At 42.7% G+C, this 22,842-nt stretch overlaps 1 protein-coding gene across 1 annotated transcript in view; it reads right to left on the bottom strand.

Moving 5' to 3' along the window:
• Window positions 1-11,176: 11,176 nt before the first annotated feature.
• angpt1 (angiopoietin 1) overlaps window positions 11,177-22,842 on the bottom strand; it is a 46,713-nt gene continuing 35,047 nt past the window's right edge. The window contains exons 8-9 of the mRNA XM_034545442.1: window positions 15,216-15,346; window positions 11,177-11,340 (exon numbers count right to left, since the gene is read on the bottom strand). Coding sequence (XP_034401333.1) covers window positions 11,177-11,340; window positions 15,216-15,346 — 295 coding nt within the window. The remainder of the gene's footprint in view (window positions 11,341-15,215; window positions 15,347-22,842) is intronic.

Genomic DNA, 22,842 nt, shown 5'->3' with positions numbered 1-22,842 from the left:
AGCGGGAGGAGGCTACTTTGGGACCCGTGCCTTTGTCTGTTCCTGTCAGTCCTCCCAGTGAAGATGGAGCCCAGCCGCTTAATTCCGAGTATTAATGTGTCAATTCAGGCACATTTAATCCCGCTAAGCGATCTTCCTTGACAGCTGTCAGATTAGCCTGATTATATCCATATCCATCTCCTCTCTTCTCAAATCTTTTATTTTCTCCCTCCGCTGCTTTCCCACCCTAACGATTGCAGCTAGGCCACCAAAATGGGGAGAGCAAAGCCCTTTATTTGAACTATTCTATATCATTTGTATGGCTGTCAGATAAATGTAATGGAGTGGCTTAAAATTGGAAATACTCAAGTGAATACTCGATTGAAAGTACAAGTTTCAGCTGAACTGAAGTGCAATACTTGAGTAAATTAACCTGAAGTTGTGTTCCACCACGGGTCCTTCCTGTTGTCAGGTTTGCCCTTATGACAGTTTTATAGGGATAAGACTGGTAGTTAATCAAATGATAACCATTTACCCACAACGATTTCCTCGAGGCACAAAGAGAAATGCAGAGACAATCCCGCGGTAAGAAACTAAATCAGTCTCCTATTCATTGTCTTTGTCGCAGCTCCAGACTTTATACTTGATGACATCGCAAGTTGGAGACTTGCTTCTCTGGGGTCTGGCTTTGAGTAGCTCATGTTCACAAACATTGATTCCTCAGTCGTGGAAATAACGTAGTGGAATTCTTAAAGTGTTGACCATAATAATCTGAAATAATCAGACTTTTTTTCCACTTAAAGGTAGAAGTGTTTCGAAAAACAATGGGGGCCAATGCAAAACCACAAATACGCAATTCTTATTTTCAGGTGATTATACACTAAAGACAACCTAATACTATTAAATTCCATTTCAGATGCAGCCATGACGTCAAAAGAGGGCAACACAGAGGCAAAGAAACACTTGATCTGAGGTGATCCTGGATTCTTTTCAGCATCCAGGATCACCTCAGATCAAGTGTTTCTTTGCAGCTGGCAGTCACACCGACTCGAGAGCAGAGAGCAGCATGCATCCTGTACATCAGCATCAAGACTTTATGCTTTGCTAAACTGATCCATGGCAGGGGTGTTAAGAGTTGTGTTTTATGTGAACCTATATGATGTAGTTTTACGTGTGTTAGGACACACACGCACACGCACACGTGACGTGAAGTTGCAGCTGTTGGCAGTCTGTCACGGCGAGAGGAAGTGACTCATCGAGCATCAGCACAGGATGCCTCTTCCAACCGAGTAGGCACTACTCACTACTCACTACTCACTACTCACTACTCACTACTCACTACTCACTACTCACTACTCACTACTCACTACTCACTACTCACTACTCACTACTCACTACTCACTACTCACTACTCACTACTTACTACTCGTCTCAGGAGCAGAATGTGATGTATACATGTTCACATTCTGCTCCTGAGACGAGGGCTAGTGCGCCTCCACAAGGACAAGAGGGCTCATTGCGGTTTCAGGTTTTGGAACGAAAACATGACACCTGGATGGAACACCTTTCTGAACCTGATTTCTAGAGTCTGACTTTTAAACAATCACACATTTGCTTAGGAGGGCTTTATAATGTGTAGAGCATTAAACATCCTCTGTTATTGGACCCTCACATTGGATTTTGTACGTGACAGCAGATTTGCAGGGACCTGTAACAAATATATTGGTGGTGGAAGCACAAAGAATCTCTTGGCAAAGAGAAATTGTGCATCCTTCCTCCCACACATGTGACAGCTTAAGAGATGTTGTCAATATTCTTCATTTACATTACATAATTACATAATTTACATTATTAGATTTACAGTTTGACAGAAATGGCGAAAAGTCAGGTTTCGCTTTTAGAGTGACTTTAAATGTGTATGATAGATGTGAGGGTGGAAGTCTACCAGTAGAGGCTGCTATGATTTCATTGTTGGAGCACTTGTAACGCTCCAAAAGGACACAAACCTTGTTTTAATGTTTTTATTTAATGACCCCATTATAAACATGTAGACCTTCCTACCAATGAATCAGCAACTAGTTCGGCTGCATATTGAATTAGAGCACATGTGACGTGCGCTGCACACCACAGGTTAGCATATTAAACTGAAGAAAGTGCCCAATATCTCACCCTGACGATTTACTTGGTTGCATTTGAAATTAGACGACAGTGGAAATCAAACTTCTGGACCGTAAAAAAACAAACAATTCAGCAATTTGAGACCGTCCTCATAGAATAGAATTGATGAAACTATAACAAAACAAAAAAAAAGATTTAAAACTAGATTAATAAAAATAATTACAATAAAATAGAATGAGATGTATCACTAAAATACAATAAAATAAAGCATCAATAAAATAACAATAAAAATAATAACATTGAACAGTACAGTCAAATAACAGCTTTTTTTAAATTACTGTAAAAAAGAATTACATTTGACAGCTTAAATACAATAAAAGTAAAAGAAATGGAACCCTTCCAGATCAAAAGCCTGGCTGAATAGGTTGGTTCTAAATTCACTTTAAAAGCTTGAAGCAAGATAGCAAAAAGGCTGAGTCACGTAAAGGTGATTTCTCGAGACGGGGAAAGGCCAACTTACATCTGCAGGTTTCCTGAGCTTTATTACAAGAATTAGTCACCATCAAAGTAAGAGATATTCCGCCCAACTGTGGGGAGAAAAGCCATGTTGGGTGGAACAATGCTGGTTTGAGTACAAACTCCTGCGGTTTAGCAAAAATAAATAGAGTGGAATAAGAATGTAAACCTGAGTTGAGGTACTCCCTCTTCGAGAGTATGAGGAAAAAACAAATGAACAAATAACATTGGATCCAAGTGCTGATTATGTTCATTAAAATGCTGTTAACCATCTGCCGAATTCTAGTCATGACAGCAATGTCTTCAGGTGGTTTTCGTTTTGTCTCAGCTTCTGAAAAGACAGGCCTGCTGCAGGTAGACTTCCCGAATTAAAGTCTTCTCTGACCGGGTGTTCGACCCCACTGCAGCAAGAGGACGTGCAACCCTGGAGCGAATGCACCTGTGTCTCCTGCTTATCGACATCTGCACTGCCGCCGCTGCTGCTTTGTTTACCCTCTGCTGCTCGTTCCGAAGTTGTTTTATTTGGCCGTCCTCATTGTTGCACATTAATTGTGCAGGAATGTGCATCTGTGAGGGTCTCTCAAGCTGTTGCTCTGACCCCTGTGTCGGGGTGATCTCGCACGTAATTGGAATCCTGTTGTTGCAACGATCCGATCAACATCCCAGCGCGTTGGAGACATTCATAACCGTCATCTGGATTGCAGCAGTAGCCGCGGTTTATTTGTCAAATTTGTAAATGAAACAGCTGCAACCAGGATTCGGAGGATGTTTTGCCCTTCTCGTCCGCACGGTTTGATGGATTTAACGTCTCTTCATTTCCCCGTCAACAATAACATCTTTAACGGTCGGATCATCTGAAATAAGTACAGTTCTGATCCAAATAGGGGATCTTGCCATTCCACAACACTGACCTCAACAAAGAGGCCAGCCGCACAAATCTGTCCTGGCCCGGGAGAAGTAAACCACTATGTAGTCCACTAATACTTCCTTCCGAAAGGGGCCGAATGTTATTGCTTGGCTGTGCCACTTGGCCCTGACAAATAAAGATGGGGAGGACAGTAAATTAAAGCGAGCTCAATACAAGGGGTCAACGAGGGACGTCCAGGAGGCTGAGAGGAAAACCTTTGGCCCCCCCCTCCCCCCTCCTGCAGAGGGCCCGACAGGATGACTGAGAGCGCCGCTGGAGCCAGACAAAGTCATTAGAGGCTGGTTGGGATTTATGTGACAGCTTTTCACAACGAATGTTTTGCACGATGAAGAGGGATGGAGGCAGACGAGGAAGGGGCGGGATAACTGATAAAACAGGAGCGTTTCAGGAGAGGCAAGTGTTTACAGATGTAGTGACCCTAAATGGCACTGTTTTATGTTAAAGACGTCGTTCCGCGTCGCTGATAACTGGCCTTGAATAGCAATAAGAGCGGCTCTGTGGGGCCGCAGTGGTGCTTTGATCTAACGTCGGCATGCTAACACGCTCACAGTGACAATGCTAACATGCTGATATTCAGAAGCTACAAGGTTTACCACGCTCAACCATATAGCTGTTAGCAAGCCAATATTTGCTAATTATCACTAGTTCATTGCTTTTTTGCATTTAGTTACTTTTCAAAAATGAAACTTAATTCTTTATCCTTTTTTTTTTTTTAAAAAGGTTTCTAAATTGGCCATGGTTCATGTTTTTAGTGCTTAGCATCGCATTAGCAAAAACAGGGAATGTAGCCACTTGACGACAACGCTAATGACGTGGGAACACTTCCAACTGGGGACGCAACAACAACTCATCCTAATGATATGGAAATAGAGACACAAAATAACACACAAAATAAGATTCCAATCAGATTATTTCATGGTGAAGTAAAAGAATTCCTAAAATCCTATTTTTCTCAGTGTTCTAAGTTGTTTCTTTAATTTGCAATCAGGACAACGTGCACTTTACTTAAAAATATAATATTTGTGTCAGTTTTTGTCTTTTTAAATGAAATGGGTCATTTGTAAAGGTCAGTGAAAGTTATTTTTACTTATACAAAAATTAAATCACGGTACTGGTGTCCGGTTCATACTCTGCATGAAAACAGTTTGGGCCATAAATGAACCTAATTTAGACAAATAACTGGGCTTACTGCTGCAGACAGAGCTATCTATCCTGCAAACGCTCTTCAAACGAGCGGCGAGCGGCCGAACAGAGGACGGCATTAATCAACGTCATAGCCTACGCCAAGCGTGATTGTCTACAAAGAGGTCACATGAGAAAATATGCAGAAAACACAGAGGTAACATCTATTCAGAAAAAATAAGAGAGCGCAGACTAAAACCAACAACACAGCGGCACAAAATGGTCAAACTGCACCATTTATTGTAAGTTATGGGAAAACGAGGACAACTTAGGTTGTTTTCCAAAAGCTTGGCAATTTGCATGCTGCATCACTGTATTTCAGAGATATTAAACGTGTAAGGAAAACATCTGGCCTATTTGCTTTGACACATGGTCTCGTTACCAGAGATCTTATAAAAACATGTTGCTTTTGGCTCGCATGGCGTCAGTCAGCAATCGCACTTCATTACTTGTGACCGCAGCAGCCTCTGGAGCAATAATTGGCCACACACTTCTCACTCGTTACATGGACCTTCCCAATGTTACCAACACGGATCTCTGGAATCAAACGCCCCCAAAAATAGGATCTGCGCGTTTGTTCTGCCACTGGTTCTTTTCCAACTTATCATGCTTTCTGCCATTTTTTTGTTTTTCCAACATGTCACAGGAATAGAAAAAAAAGAAGAAGAAAGAAAACTCTTCAATTCTTGAGCTTCATCTTCCCATGATGTAGTAAGATGATTTATAGTCTCTCTGGGGTCCGCATTAGCCGATTCGGCTTTTACTAACACCCGAAAGAGAAAGCCACTTCTAAACTCTTTTCATCACGCCATTATCAGTTTGAATGGCTCCTGCCTGGGCCTGCAGCCTCTCTCTCTGCTTCGCACCCTCTGTGTACACCGAGTGTCATTCTCTCTCCCACAGGCCATCAATCATATCCAGCTCTTTTTGAGTTTTTCTCGAAGAGGGAGTACCTCAACTCAGGTTTACATTCTTATTCCACTCTATTTATTTTTTCTAAACCGCAGGAGTTTGTACTCAAACCAGTATTGTTCCACCCAACATGGCTTTTCTCCCCACAGTTGGGCGGAATATCTCTTACTTTGATGGCGACTAATTCTTGTGATAAAGCTCAGGAAACCTGCAGATGTAAGTTGGCCTTTGCCCGTCTCGAGAAATCAGAGATCGGAGAACGTCTTGCTGAGGATTTGGAGGTCTACGACATACATTAACTTGACATGGATAACGTTTCAGTTTGATACAATGCTCAGCACATATGATTCTTTCAGTGTGTGACTTACAGAGACGCCAAGTCTTAATAGTTCTGCAGAGACCACACAGTTGGTTTGGGATTATAGAGTCGGCTGCAGTGAAAAGGGAGTTGCATACATTGATGTCGGCTTCAATATAATGACTTTAGGGTGACTCGCGCCTGATGAATATATAAGTGCATTCTACAGAGCTTTTTAGTATGTTTGCTTTATCGGCGGTCAATATCTGTGCCAGCTATGCGGCTGAACTGCTGATTTCTATAGTTGCTGGCGCTGCCGATTGCCCCGCAAAATGAAAAACATTTAAGACCTGATACTTTAATTTAAACACAGGCTTTTCTTCTTTGCTCACAAAGCTGTGGAACTCGCAGTCTGTAACAGTGTCAGAAAAACACAACAAATTAAAAAAGACGAGATACCAAAAAAACCTCAAACTCAATACCAAGGAAACTAAATTCACAAAAGCAGGGTATTGCACTGATCCACACTACGTTAGCTGCTTTGGCATCGGATCATATCCCCGTATGTAAGTGGACATAGTCACCCCGACGTCACCCATTGGTTTAGAAGCCTCAGGTTTGGCATTTTGGCCATCGCCATCTTGATTTTTGGAGCCAGTTCCAGTTCCCACTGCTGTACAGGCAGCAACCTCTGGTTCTGAAGAGCGAAGCCAATGCGGAAGTGTCTTGACCTTGCAATCTTTCTGATGGCCATTAGGGGGCGACTCCTCTGGTTGCAAAAACAAGTCTGATTCTATAGAAGTCTATGAGAAAATGACCCTACTTCGCACATGTTAAAGGTCAATTGCTAGTTTCAAGTCTTTTTCAATACAGCATGATGTTCATTTAGTAAATGATGGTCCCATTTTGAGTAAATAGACCATAAAGCTCTGCCTGCAGTCCAAATATGGTCACTTCCATACACTTGTTGGCGACGGCTTATATCTAAGATGGCGACGTCCAAAACAGAACTCAAGGCTTTCATAACGGCAGTCCACAAACCAATTGGTAACTACGTCCCCTTCTTTTACGCACTCTGGTGCTATGTAACAATATGACTAGAGCAACACTTCAGCAGCGACTCGCCGACAATGTAGCCGTTGGTCGCTTATATTGTGAACACAGCATTAGACATCATAGCCATGGTATGCGGTTATTATATTATGGCTATTACCCAACCAGATTGCTTGATCTGTTTCCCCCGTTTAATAATTTCCTTGCTTATTTACATCTGGCTTATGACTTTAAAACTATATTACTTTCATCTGACTTATTTATTTTAAGCCCTTATCATACATCAAGGCTGTAATGACTATATCATTAGCTGTTCACTATTGTTTGACATTTCTCGTCATCTTTCGGCGCACCCTGCTTACCACAGGGGATAATCTTTCATTTTGTCTGCTTGAATCCAACCATCTCAGTTGTAATATAATCAGGCATTTGTGATTCTGCAAATCTATTTCTACTGGATTAATAAAACTTGAATTAGGAGCCCATACTAAAGGCATTTCATGATTAAATCTGATATGAAGCGAACGGCTACAGACGTACACTCTATTTTTACTTCCACTTCCTTTCTCTGCATATCCTCAATGTTTGTATTCATTTCCATGTGAGCAGGTGGCCCCTTCAGGGGATTCAGTGGCCCCGAGATTCCATACAGCGGGTACTGTGCTCTGTCGTATCTGATTTGGTGGAGGTCCAGCGCTGTCTGTCTGCGTGTGGATCAGACCCTCAGGGAGTCCCATCACCTCGCCAGCGCTCAGCTCTCCCTCGGTTAACAGGAAAGGATCCGCTTTCAGCGCAGCCGCCCGGCCGTGGATGTAAGGAGCTTGTGATGTGTGCGTGTGTGTGTGTGTGTGTGTGTGTGTGTGTGTGTGTGTGTGGAGGTGACAAGCGAAACACCACTTTGCTCTGACACCCGAATGTCCACCGAAGGCAAAACTTCCACCGGTTTTAGAAGTGGTTCTTGGTACCTTCTGTCGTCACGCCAACAAAGGACAGACTTTAGGCCCCACATTGGCGTTCACCAGCGTGTGCGGACTCTCTTCACACCCCACTGTTCCGGACTCTGTATAGAACGCATTCCAGCGAGGGTGTCGGGTCAGTGCGGGCGCAGAGGGACACGCGGTGCTTTTGCTGGCTGCAGTCATTTGTTTAACCTCTGATTAGGCCCAGGAATGTCAACTATGAGGACACTACGGGTCCCGACAGCATCGTTTGACACTTCGGCAATCTGTCTTTGTCACGAGCGAGCGAGTCACCACTCGAGACAAAAGCCACTCCGCTGCCTGGCCAGAGCGGGAGTTTAATGTCCGAAACCATCTGGTTTGGGCGGAAGAAAGCATGTCTATGTATCCATGTGATTTATCCTGCGTCTTTCTGTGTGATGAGCTCGCTTTACATGACGTGCAGTGTAGCCTTTGTATCAGAGACAAAGTGCAGCCTGGATGCAGATTGAAAACATTTCCCTTTTTTATTTAATCTAGCAACACAACACTGACCACATGTTACAAAAAGATGTTTAAATAAATCTGCACAATCTGGAATGGAATGAGGTAAAAGCAGAGTTATCGAAGGCACATTTCTCCAGGGTTATTATCTTAACTTCTATGTTTTAAGCTCAACTTTAAAACATCATTATAATTCTGGTGGAGTAAAAACAGCAAAAAAAGAAATGATTGCTTTCCTCAGGAGAGCTGCTCTACGTACACACACATTAAATCCTCTACATTTTAGTACGTTAATAAACATGTCAATTGTAGTTTTACAAGTTGCAGATATGCTTTATCTTCTCGCCACTTGTACCTTTATTAATACCCCACAGTAGATTATGTTGGTACAAAGCTAGAAGTTATGAAATATGCATTCACACGGATCACTTGGTGGAATCATTCATTTCATGCTTCATATCCAACTCCAGCTGTTTTATTATTAAAAAGAATTCCAAGGCTACATTGATGAGGAACAGAAACTGTCTGGGTTCCAAGGTTGTGTCATGTTGACGTCTGTGAAAAACCTTTTGGATGAAACTTGTCTTAATGATCTGGTTTTTGCCTTACGGTTAGAGGGAATGACCAGTCCACTATACGTCCACTAAGTCCAGTAAACGTACAGTTTTTTTGTTTGGTTTTGTATCATGTGACTTGTTGCCAGAAAACCACATGCGTTGGTGAGAGGAGTGGCGGTGTTATTAAGAGTTTGTTGGCGTGTTAGACTGTATAAAGGAAGTGGAAGTAGTCCCCGTGACATCACCCGTTGGTTTGTGAACTGCCATTTTGAAGCCTTGAGTTTGTCATTTTGTCCGTCACCATATTGGTTTCTGTCCGCCACCATATTGGATTTTGGCCGTCGCCATGTTGGTCGACCAGAAATGACATGAGAGATGGAGTACAACCGAAAGCTAAATACAATTTTTCTAGGAGATTGACAACTGAATTGAATCCTGTGAAAGGTTTAAAGTTGCAAGTCCCAGACCGGACAATGTTTGCTGAGGGAATAAATCAAGTGAGAAGTAGAGTAACTTTCTCATAGGTTTTTGCACCCAGAGGAGTCGCCCCCTGCTTGTCAGTGGAGAGAATGCAAGTTGGCTTCACTTTTCAGACTCTGAGGTTGCCGCCTGGTTAGAGTACAGAAAGTGTAGCTTTGTGTTATCTAAAAGATTGTCAATGTCATGGGTGAATATTTATTGATTTATTGAATATTTATATTTTAAGTATGCGGCTGTGACGCAAGATTTAAGTCTTCGAGCTAAAAGACAGACCGGATCAAGCGAGAGGTTAAGAAAAAGGTTTTATTTCTCTGTAGGGTTCTTTCCATAACGTTGTCAGACACTTACAACAACAATCTGAGCCTTCCAGTGGCTGAAACAAGCACTTCTAGTGGACCTACATTGACGGTGACCAATTACATTGCAGCCATTTTAGTCTGCAGCCTTCTCCCTCAACACTGGACCAAATAAAAGAAATTGTTGGCCCTATTTGTCACTTAGACATAAAAACATGGAAAAATAGGGTTAAAACATACTGAAGTTACCTTTAAAGAGCTTTTATAATGTCCTTTAGACTAAGAAATAAGAACTTTGACCTCATTCTTTATGACACATCCGCTTAATATAAGCATTTAGATCTTTGTAAATATGGACGGATCATGACATGGTACTTCATCACACGCTGGAATATACTGTTTATCTCTGTGTATTCTAAAAAAATACACAGCATTACTTGTAAATGCATACGTGCATTCGCTTCCCCCATGTGCACACAGCTGCAATTGTTATACATCACTAATAATAGGAATCAGTATTAATGTCCTTGTTTTTCATATTCAGCAGAGGTAAGGTGATCACTCACAAGCTGAACCTTGGCAGGTACGAGTCGTTTCTCAGCCAATAACAAATGCAAATGGTTCTCAGTCCAGAATCTAACCCAATAAAAACCTCTCATGTTGAACTCTAATAATAATCACACGAGGCAGCAAATACTGCAAGTGACCCTTTACCAGCTCGTCACTTGGATTTTCAAGGTCACCTTAAAACTGAGCGTGTTACACTTATAGTACAAAAGACAATTTCATCTCACTTTGGATATTGTATACAGTTGGGATAACAAAAAAAATACTACAAAAAAAGCCACAACATATAATACGATGGTAATATTTATGGGCTGCATTCTGTGAGCAACATTTTAATAGAAAAGATTTGTTTCCTTATAGCATTCCAGATACGTTCTGTCCTGCAGATGAAGAGTCAGTGCTGCTTTCCATTCAGAAGAGTCCTCTGTATTAGTACAGGGCAGGTCCCCAGGGTAATGGGACAGTTGTGGTTTGACATCGTGCTTGGATTTTTGAAGAGCTGTTCTGGCGCGCTCTTTAATGTGTGGCGATAACACCTACTGAACACTTTTGTTCTTAAATAACGCAACGTTCGTTACTCTGCTTCGGGAACAGAAACAGTTCAGGTGGATCCTCTCTTGCTCTGGCGTTCCTTCTCGCGCGCGGCTGGTTTTCAGACCGCTGAGGGGGAAGGTTACGGCGCGAGGCAATGGCCGCCGCTCTGGAGAGGAACCGGATTGAATAAAAAATAAAGATTCATTGGATGACTCCCGGGGCCGGCCAGAAAAATGAGATGAAACAAGAGGATGACATAGGGAGCGTCCCTCTAATGTGCTACACGCCCGTTTGGAAGTTCAACGTTCAAATGGCTAGGAGAAGTCCAGCGGGCGGATCATCATGGCCGTGGCTCGTAGCGAGTAGCTGGGGCCCTTGAAGTAGTGCCACTTGATACCGTTCAACTTCCCTATGTGTTGTCCTTGGGTGAAGTACATGCCGTTAAGGTTGGACGGGCCACAGGCATCAAACCACCAACCTTTGAAGAGAATAAGGGAAAGTGAAATATTAGTCGCAAAGCATGCCTTTTTAGCAGAAGAAACCTTTAAGTAGGTGGGTTGATAAAGTCCCCTCTATCAGACGTTTTTGTCCTTGGTAAAAGGTTGACAGCTTCCCATGGCCTCTCCCACAGGGCCATGGCAATGCTTCAGACACCATTGCACTGCTATCTGCTCAATGTGTTACTGTCACTGGGTTCAATGGCGTGCCGGTACCTGCTGCTGGACACTTTTCGGAACCCATTTCTATTTAAAGCAAAGGGTGCATTGTGCACGAGCTCCAGTTTGACACCAGAGTGGTGAATGGCATGGGAAACTTTTATTCTACCAAGGTGACACATTTCACAATTTCTCTGAGGTATATCTGGTGCTTAGAGGAAGGGTACACATGGTTGGACTTAGAGGACGGTTATATGGAATCATTTAAAACACACATTGGCTTCCTGTATCTTTCAGAATCAGCAGAGTTCAGAGTTATTCATTTTCTGAACATAACATGTAATCCATCCTTGTAATCCTTTATTCGCGTCTCACATCTGAACTCGTGAACGGTCCGATATAGAACATATGTCAGGCATGGCATGTGTCAGTCACGTGGGGACAAATGGCAGCTCCTCTCCCCGGTCAGACCTGAATACCACTGCGGCCTCCAGGCTGACATTTCACAAGAGCTGTCAGTAATCAGGAGCAATGTTCTGCCCTTGTGGCTGGCGTGGATCGCACAAGATATAAATTTCCCATTGATTGCTGCTTCATCATGAGACACGTACACAAACGGGTGGACACTTCCTTAAATTTCCACAGCTGCTTATAATTTCAGCATATGCTGGCGCCAGTGGGAACCAAATATGAACTTGCATTTGCTCTGCTATGAATTCTTAAGACTTTTTGGGGGAATTGTCCTCAAGCTCGGGAGCTTTTTCAGAGGAGCTACTGCACCTGACATCTTAACAGATGGACCAAAGTGGTGAAAAGTTAAAGCTGCTGTAGTCTATATTTATAAATTAATGATCGATTGAATTACTACGTGAAATGTTGAATCCACAGTGAAATTGTCACCCAACTGCAGTTTCCCCTCAGCTCCACAGGACATTTCAGGGTCTATTAGCTCATTGTTCTGGTTTTAAAGTTTTAAAGGTGCATGTAGCAGTTTACCAACATCCATTTCTGTTCAACATGTCACCACTTCCTCATTGTATCCTGTTAGGCATTTGTGTGAAATTGTAAACATTTGTTATGGCCAAAAATGTTTTTAGTGAGGTTGATCTCAAAGTGGACGTGTGTGCCTATTTTTCCAGAAATTCCCTCCAGGCGTGACTGAGATTTTGCGTTCACGAGAATGGGACGGACGCACAAATGTACAGAGAGATATTTCCCTCATGAGGTGGTGTAGACCAAAACAGAGCTAAAAGGAGAGTGAATATTTGACTTAAATTTAGTAGAGAGCTATCTCTTGAATGTAATAATAAGTAATACGTTTTGACTTTGAAGCAGCTTTAAATAGGAAACTGAACGTCTGCGAGCCACTTAACCCCCCTCCCCCCAAAAAAGAGGCTGGTGTCGTAAACACAACATAGTTTACGACACCAGCCCTAAATAGAATGAAAACATAGTTGACAGAGCTAGTAAAAAGCTAGTAGAAATGTCCTGTAGTTGACACAACGATGGGATGGGGTTTGGTGGTGTCATCCCTAAGCGTGTTAGCTTACCTGCTGTTTTATTTTATTGAGGCAGTGTATTTTTTTTTACCCTCTTAACCAACGAAGCAGAACACGGCGAATGTCTCCTGCTTGCCATCCATCGCTCGTTGATTAAGTGCAGACCCCACAACCGCCGTCACGCCCATAAACATTCAGTGTGCACAGCAGCAATCTTTTGGGATTTATGACCAGTATCCTCTCCTTTACCATGACAGATATCTCTACTGACTTGAGAAAACAGTGGAGATGTCTTCTTTTTAGAAAAAAAAAGAAAAGAAAAGAAAGAAAGTCTAGTGTAGTTTGATAGAGGGATCTCTCCTACTGTCAGTACTTTATCCCTACTGTACGTTCAGGTGTTGTGTAAATATATACATTACAGTATGTGGGCCCACAGTATATCCTCCTGCGTCTTCTTAAACCGGCATACTGCAGTTGTCCTCATAAATGAGAAGTATTTTCCTCTTGCATATTCCAGACACTTACATCACTTGATGTAAGCCCCGGCTCTTATAAACGCAGGGGAATAAATCAAATGATATACTGTACATACCGCGGCACGGTGCTGGGTTCGGACCAGCCTCGCCTCAGGCTACATGTTGTCATGCCTCTCCTTTGTGGCCTGGCCGTAGGCAGGCCATGAATCAAGTAGGGGTGTTGATTGGTGATCAGATGCCAGTTCCCTTCAACTCTGTGCATTCACAATGACCTAATGGTGATCTTAAATCTGCACTTAGAGATGCTTGATTAGTACCAGGTCAGGGTTCCACTGCCGTAGCGCTGCCATGAGGTGACAGCGAGTGTCACTGGGCTCCACTTACACAGCAGGAGAAGCGGAGTCATGTTAAATCTCACTGACACTTGGTGCTGCGCCCAGGGATTTTTTTTATAATGTGCTTGTTTCCAACCACGGTGCAACTGGGAGGGGGACGTGGAACATAGCCCTAATAGGTGCAGATAGATGGATAAGTGGCCATGTTAGCCCCCATTGCATGTCTCGCGAGTGCAGGCTGCGATCATAACGACCTGAACTAATGACCAGGCAAGGAACATTGTGGGATGTTCGTCACAATGCCAATCAGAGAAAATTGCTTTTTGGAATGATTAAATCGTAAATCTCGTAAAAGCAATCCTGTATTGTCTCGCTGGTGCCAGAGAGACACAAATGCTTAAATGATTATACCGCTTCATTGCATCGTTATTTTGTAGTTTTACCCAAGGTATATATTGGTAATAATTACATTGTGCACCCCAAGTTCATTTCTGAGACGACTAAAGAGGGCTGATGTTTCTTGCCAGTAACACGAGATCTTAGACAATCAGTCGGGTTTTAAACAAATCTTCTGGCGACCTAAACTTATGTGGAAAAGAAAAAGGAAGGCAAATGGTTCCATCTTTCATACATTTAAACAGTACGACGTTCTTATTTGATTGATCTGGTTTTTTTTTAACTATTGCTATTGAACCTTTCTGAGGCTACTGCATAGTTACATCTATGTCTTTTATTTTATGAAAAAGACTCAGCGTCAGTCTCTTTATACCGATGCCTGGCCTGGGTATTGGAGTGTTCTGTAAGTACTCCATAGTAATATAGGCCTATGTCTGTTTCATTGCGTATGCCTCCCACCCCCTCCGCATTCCTTGAAATTATGGCTGCCCCTTGTTCTGATGCGTTCTGCGATCAATGGATCAGATGACTTTACTGCATTTAATGTTTATGTTGCTGTTTGTTGTGACAAACCTGTTCTGTGGAATTGTTCTGTTTTTTATAGCCTGTCTGCTGATTCAGGCTGGCAAAGTAAAGTAATGATAGTGGAGCGTTTAGCAGCTAAAGAGCCAAATATTTCTCTCGGGACTTGGTGGAGACCAAAAACAGAGCTACAAGTACAATGAATATTGCACGTACGTTCATGAGGTGGCCAGAGACATAGATCACATGAATGTTACTGCTTCTCTGTGTCTGCTGGTGATGTAAATAAGCAAATGTTTTCTCACACCGTTGCTAACTTTATAAGGTGATAATATGTCAATGTTGTTCAACTTTGATCTACTGTACTTGCCGTACGTAGTCACACCGGGAGGTAATAATATACAGGTGGTCCCCTGTAGCTATGAATGAATGATGTCCTCACTGTAAAGCACCACTTGGCTGCACTTACCACCAGTGAGCATCAGGGCACATTTGCACATGCAGTTGTCGTTGTCCATGTCCTTGGTGCTGAAGTCTGCTCCGTGGATTACTAGACTGCTCTGTCTGCCTGCAGTCCCACTGTGGCTTTTCAGGAACAGTCTGTAATACATGAGGAGGAAGAGGAGGGAGTCAGGACATAAAAAAACACATCAGGGTCGGAGGAATGATGGGGCGGGGGGGGGGGGGGGGGGGGGGGGGGAAGCAGTGTAAGCAATAAAGACAGCGAGAAGACATAACATGCTGCAAGAAATGCCTCCCGAGAGATATTTATTTTTTTGTTGTGATTGAGTACATGTAGAGCACCTGGCACAACATTACCAGGGTGGAGAGAAGATATAATAAAATAAATGAAAGAGAGAGAGAGAGAGAGAGAGAAGAGAGGAAAGAGCTGTGTTGTGTAAGGAATGTCTGGGAATCACATTTCCATCCGCGGGTCCACAGTACGTTAATTTACACCCATACTGACCTTTTACAGCTACACACAGTCAAAAAGCAATAAGCAACCTGTTAAACAAACCATCCATCCACGGCGGGGCAGGTAGGACAAACTCTCCCGTCTTTAGTATCCCGGTGTGCAATATTTCTCTCTGTCTCGCCTTTTTGTGTTTAAGTACACAGTTGCTATGGTTTTTTTTTTCCTCTTTGCATGATGATACATCCCTTTCACAAAAAAAGATACCCACTACTCTTGCTGCCAGTCCATATATTTTAAGGATTTTATATTTTAAAAGCATTATCAGGGATATCAGAAAGGTCTAATTGTATCCTCATGTATTTCATGAGAAAAAGATGATGATTTTGTAATACTTAATATTCAATTATTATTGTATTTTATTTTCCATCTTATCTTCAATTAATTACCTAATTAAATCCCCCAAAATTAATCGGTACACCATTCTGGGAAACTGACGAGAAGAAGTTTTAGTTAGTAAAAAAAGGACGAAAAGACTAAAATAATACATCTTTTTTTTTCTACTTGTTTGAGTTTCTGTAGGTGGCACTATTGCCTTTGTCTGTTCAGGTCAGAAGTTCCTCTTCTTCTCCCCAAAAAAAGTCACAGCTGTTGTTAATGCAGACTGAATAAATGGAGTGATGATAAACTATGACTGGCTATGATAAACAGCTGCTGAGCATCATCAGGCAATAATTCATCCAGTGGAAAAGATGACAAGATAGTTAGTATTAAAATGCATTAAAGTGTCCTGCCGACTCTTCACTCGCTCACACAGCTCGACAGCAGGCTTCTCCAGGGCGTGTCCCACTGTGAAGCGCTGCACGTGGAATCGGACCGCTCCTTCATCCCTTCCATAGCAGATGGCCCCCCCACCCCTCCCAACAGAAGAGATTGCGCATCCAAAGAGAAGAGGATCGCATCATCAGGGACGCCATCATTGAGCTCGGCCCACTCTCTGTTTTTCCTGAGTTCACTTCTCAACAACAGTGGGACCCCGGGTGCGTGTCGTGAACCTCACAAGCCCCGTACCAAAAATATGACGTGTTTTACGGGAGACGTTGAACTACTCCGCGTGCACCTCCTCCGGCTTTCGTGAAGCCTGTAGCTCGGAAAACATCACGAGTACCTCAAAGAAAGAGACTCCCCAGGGGAAAGAAAGTCATTTACCGGGAAAGGACTTCTGTATTTGGACAGCTGTGCAAATGTCTAGTTTGTACAGCAGAGTTTAAAAAAGAGTGTGACTGCGGGTCACCGGTGGGGGGATTCACTAAGCCAGTAAACCGAGGCGTGTAATCCTACAATGCATGAGGTGAGTCATGTGTCTAATCAGTGGCACCAAACGGCCACTGGTTACGGCAAGTTTGGACAAGGGCCCTTGAGTATAAGCACTTGGTGTACGAATCAATGAGCAGGTTCCCCCCTGTGTGTGTGTGTGTGTGTGTGTGTGTGTGTGTGTGGGAACAGTACGTCTCGTGCTGAAGGTATGAACCGCGGTGTCTGCTCGGCAGCTCGGCAACAGATGATTCCGGAGATGCTTTCCAGTTCAGAGTGAACTCGCAACGCAACAAACAGGTCTCACTTATGGGAAAGCATGACTTCCATCAGGCTAATTCCGGATCCCGAGGAATAAGACATGCGATGTCGAGGATGGGGCCTGCTACCGCTCTGATGAAGAACAGACTCTCTCTCTCTCCCTCTCTGTTTTTTTTCTCCGAAGCTCTTGTGATCTCTGCCGCGCTGACGAATCGCCAAGGCACACCATCGGGAGGGATTTTTTTTAGCACGACACTTTTTGACGGGCCGCTTGAAATAGTCCGCGGCTGTGTTTACTGGCCGCGCTGCTTATTTACGCAGACCGACGATCCCTCCTCAACTCCACCGACGTCTGCAGTCAGGATCCATTACGCACTCACAAGTGATAAGTGAAGATAGGCCAAGTAATGAACTCAAGAGGAAGAGATGTTTTTTTCCTGAGGCCTGTCTGTACAATCGAGAGAGACATCGGCGAGCGGTAGATCATGTTCATGAAATGGATCGGGGTACAGACACCAGGAACCTAACGGGCAATGTCTGCAAATCTGAACCTTCCCGTTAAAGTAACCTAGTAATGTGATAGGTCGAAGCTCACCGGCAACCAACACATTGAGCTGTAAGGGGAATTCTCTGGTTTCACTCGATGACACCTCCCGGGTGTCCCGCCATCTAATTATTCTAATAGCCACCGGGGATGCCGGCTTATTTGTGGTCTTTCGCATCGCTTAGAAAGTTTATATAGCAGCAGTGCATGTCAGCATTAAGATCAGTTCAGCCAAATTAGAAGAACAAAACTAAAGGAAACCATCCAATTTTCCGCTGGTGGGATCTTCTCACGCAGAGCTTTTGAGACATCTGAGCTGAGACTTCTGCTGATCACAAATATCACCCCGGTCACCTTTAACTTGTAGTCTTACTGGAGTCATAAAAGAGAGACAGCCAACACTAGCCCCCCCCCCCCCCCCCCCCCAGAACAACAACACTCTGGGGCGACCTCACAAAAGGAAAAAGGATTGTGGGTCTTTTACGGTTGCTAACCCTGCACAAATAAGAAGAAGCACCCGTCAGCGGTGAAATGCACCTTGAACTGCGCTGCCAAGCATCTTGGCGCTCCTGTGCCATTTGCACATATATAAATGAGGTAATATGCGTAATCAGTTATCTGTGAATCAGCAGCTCGACAGTGGCCCACGATGTGTGTGTCTTTTGTGCCAGGTAAGCTTATGTTACGATGACGTGGCGGTTAAACCACAGGTCCCATAGTTGGGAAAGAGGCTATATGATGCAACCTGGTAACTAGACGTCTCCATCGGAAAAGAAAACAAAAGAAGCAGAACATCGAGTTATAGCCGACCAGCCTGACGCTGTCTATGTGGTTTATACCGTAGCAGCCGGGTGTCATTTTCAGACAATTTAATGATGCAAATGCATATAGCGGCTCTGCACTCAGGGGCGGCGGATTTATCAACATGTGTGTCCTGCTACCTTCAGGGATTTCCTGAGCTGAAGGAGAAGCTCTCCATCCAGTATAAAGCAGCTGTAGACAACTGATACTGACATAATCAACCATGTTCATAGACCAATGCACACCGATTCACTCACTTTCCTGCTTTAACCACATTTAAGGGGTACTTTTTGTGCACCGATTGTATTACTTTTGACGCAAAGTAAAGAGTTAAGTAACATACAACTTTTTAAAGGAGTAATTAATAAGGTGGCTGCAAATGTCTTCACTAGAGATGCCTTTGAACTCATATCAAACAAGACAATTTGCATGACTTAATAGCACGAGCGAGGGGGGTGGTGGGGGTCTTTGATGCAGATTCAGTTTTCCTAATGAGTCAATGCTCTGGAGTATCACAGCTGCAGACTGTGTACGTGAGAAATGAATTGCAGGGTCAAGTGAGGATTCAGTGGACTCTGATGTGTTTAGGCGAGAGCACGTCCAAGTACATGCTACAATGACTGATTCTATCACACTGTATCTCAAACACATCATCGTTATCGAAATCATTAAAACATTTACATTTATTTGAATTAGCTGTATTTTTCTAATATAAGCATTCCATCTCTTATCTACCATGTATATTAAAAGGTTATATATATTATACTTAAAATATATACATATATATATTTGCAGAAATGCACTTGATTGGAAGCAGAGCAGTGTTTGATAGGACTCCTTGGAGGTGGTCCTCCTCACAGAGGAAAGATGTGTTGGATTACTGCTGAGCCGGCTGGGGGCCTCAGATCGGCTTGTTCGCAGTCTTACTTTTATCTGACACTTCCCATTTCACAACACACTGTGTTACTCTGAGCAGAGGATATTGCTGTCACACAGCGAATTCATGAAAGAATGTCTCCGGTGAGGTTACGGGAGGGAGGGGGAAAAAAAAAACATAAAACAATGTGTCTAACGGAATGTGTGTGTACAAAGTTCAAGAGGGATTCTTCGGACAAAATGGCAGAAATACAAAACACAGCAATGATGCGAGCGATCGCCGCGAGGTGCGGCAAAATCTTTTCCCGAGACTCAAATGAAAACGTTTTTTAAAAGAAAAATATGCCACATTTCATCTTTTTGACTGACACGGCCGAGCTGAGCCTGCTTTGCTTTCTTTCATGTCCACGCGCAAAGCCAACAAGCCGGTCGGCTGAGGGTCCAGCGCGTGCTGATACACACCTGGCAGTCGTTAGCCTCCTGAACTGCAGTCCGGTTGGCCCTTCGAGGTTAATCACGCTGACCAAAAGGGCTCCTACTGCAAGGCCACAGAGGTGGCTGAGACCCTCTTGACTGCTCTCCTACCGCTGGGCGACACCCAGCTCCATCGAAACACACACATACTGTGTGATGGAACTGGAGGTTAGCTGTAGTGCAATACATTTTCTGTGTTTTTTGGCATTTAAGTAACTGGCCGTGGCGTGTGAATACATTTTCTGAACGCAATGAGCAGCACAGTCGTCTTCTTTATGTCTTGTGTTCATGAAAATAATATTGCAAACTGGCCGCTGGATGTGCTGGTGGGCTCTACGGGTGGTGATTAAAGAAACGTCCTGTACATCATTGGTAGGCATCAACCCAGCATCAGTAATATTGGTGGGAAGATAGGATATTAAAAGACAATACCCAGTCCGGCCGCAGCCTCTTCATGCTGCTGCCGCCTGGAGAGCGGTACAGACGTGTCAGCTGCCGCACTACCGCGCTTCACCGAACTTATTCCTTTCGGCTGTGAGACTCCTAAATTCCATAATATAGTTTTGCGATTCTTATGTCGCAAAATAGTACTACCAACTGTATTTCATCGTGCAATCCTGTGTTGTACAATGACAATAAACAAGACCTTGATATTGAAATGTTTGTCCAGGTAAGCATTGGATCTTGACATGGAAATCTGACATAACAACTTCCACTCAGGGCACAGATCTCAACTGGTTGCGAGACTTCATCAGCGAGATTGATTTGTTTTGTTGTCTTGGAGATGGATTTCAATCCACAGATGAAGGCCATGTGGTGTGGTTGAAAGCTCTGGAAAAGGGTGGTAGGTGGAACCTTGAGTTGGGATTGTTTCAGGTGTCATCAGTAATTGGTTTTCATTTGATTCCATTAAAATTGTTTGGGGTTTTCTTTTGTTTAATTCAAGAAGGCGATAGCGAGACGCATCACCGTAACAAAAAACAAAAAACATTGATTTGAGATACACTTTAAATACACACATGTTTTTTCATTTCCAACACATTGTTCTGCTGATCCTTTTTTTCCTGTCCTATACATGTGTTGCAGCCAGTATCTTCGGTGCTTCATCTCTGTATCAATGTAAACGGTGGAACCTGACGCTCTCAGGGATGGTGTTCAAGGCGAGGCTTGAGATATCTCAGATAATTACAGTGTGAGAAAATAGAGGACTCACCATGTTTTGGAAACCAATGCCAATTTCTCCTAGCATGAAAAAACATCTGAACGAGATGTGATTCCAAATTGGGCCATTACCATGTGGAGAAATCATTAAATTTAAGAACTTGGCTTCCCTAACAAGGAAGGATATTGGATAAAGATGTAATGGATCATTCAAAAATAAACATAAGTATTTTTCTTACAGCAGTGGAGCTTTAACAGTAGATACACAAAATATATTTCCATGTTAACCTCAACTTGTGCATACATACCTCTGTTGGCTCTATCTGGTCACACCATGCTCTATGCATTAATGTTTTAATATGCATTAGACATACTCACACATAACTCTGTGAAGGAGTTCACTTTAAATTCTTAATCCAAGCAACATATAGTGACGTGGTCAGGCTTCGGACCATAAATAGTTACGCAAACGATGTTGCATGTTGGAAAATATACGATTTGAGGTTTGAGTCCACATCACGAAAAGGTTTCAACATGAAAACGTTTCATGTATTTCACATCTTTAAAATATAGATGTATCTGAATGCACTTTTTTTTATGCCTGGCCCTAAGTAGATACACTTTATCAATTTAGCACTATGCAGCATCTACCCCTCTAAGATGAAGTGTACGACTTTAACATATACTCTACAGCTATGAAGTGGACCTCTAGTCCAGTTACAGTCCGTAACCCAATGGAGGTTAGCCAACAATCAGATCATTTACCTGCACATAATTTGAGTATCCTGGTTATGTTTGACTTTCCTAACAATTATTTTCTTTGAAACCGTGATTTTCAGATACATCTTTATGCAGACGATACTTATTTATACATGCTTGTTCTGTTCATTAGGCCACAGAGATATTTCCACTCCCTCTTAATACACTGCAAAAAGCTTGGTTGCCTTTACTCTCAACACAACTACTTTACGGGTTGTTACTGGAAATCATATATACACTGTGTAAGAAAGGTTCAGATGATCTTTCCTGGCTAAGAGAAATAATAATCCTTGGTATTTTATCGACAAAGCCTCTGTTAAAACTTGTTATTTTAGAAACAATAACAAATCTCCCTTAAAATCTGTAACTTATAGACCATTCTCAGTAATCACTGTTTATCTGCATGCAACTGTTTATGTCTGCCAACATTGCGTATTGCTCAGTTCAGTTTGTTGATCTGTCTTTTCTTGTTACATTATTTAGTTTTGTGCAACATGCAGTTTTCTTCATTCTGTGCCATAACTTCTTTTTTTCATACCATCGGCATTTTCTCTAATTAGCTCTTGTGTCTCTTTGTTATTTTGCTTTCCTAGAGGTTGACTTTTACTTTCCCTCTTCTATTCACATTGATATGTAGCACACAGCTTTGAAACTTTGATAAATGAGGGTGATTAACTGAACGCGTTGATCTGATGGCTATCATTATAACAATATCTGTAGGTCATGATATTATAGTTGGTTTTATTATTTTATTTTCTGCGACCCATGCTGTATCACAGCACCCACATTAGGTTTGATGATAGGGGATTTATTGTGTTGTTTATAAAGACAATAACCTTTGCAATAATGGCGACCTCAGTCACCATGAGGGAAAAAGACTCAAGAGCTCATTTCACAATATTATGTGGTTGTGTTCAGTGGGAACTTTGAAGCGCTGGTCAACCCAAATTCATCCCCCAGTGTTGTCCACAAGATTTGTTCGTTCAATTTAAA

The sequence above is a fragment of the Cyclopterus lumpus genome, chromosome 11, assembly GCF_009769545.1.
Source record: "Cyclopterus lumpus isolate fCycLum1 chromosome 11, fCycLum1.pri, whole genome shotgun sequence".
NCBI lineage: Eukaryota > Metazoa > Chordata > Actinopteri > Perciformes > Cyclopteridae > Cyclopterus > Cyclopterus lumpus.
The sequence above is the reverse complement of the archived record's forward strand: the minus strand, read 5'-3'. Positions and strand labels throughout refer to the sequence as shown.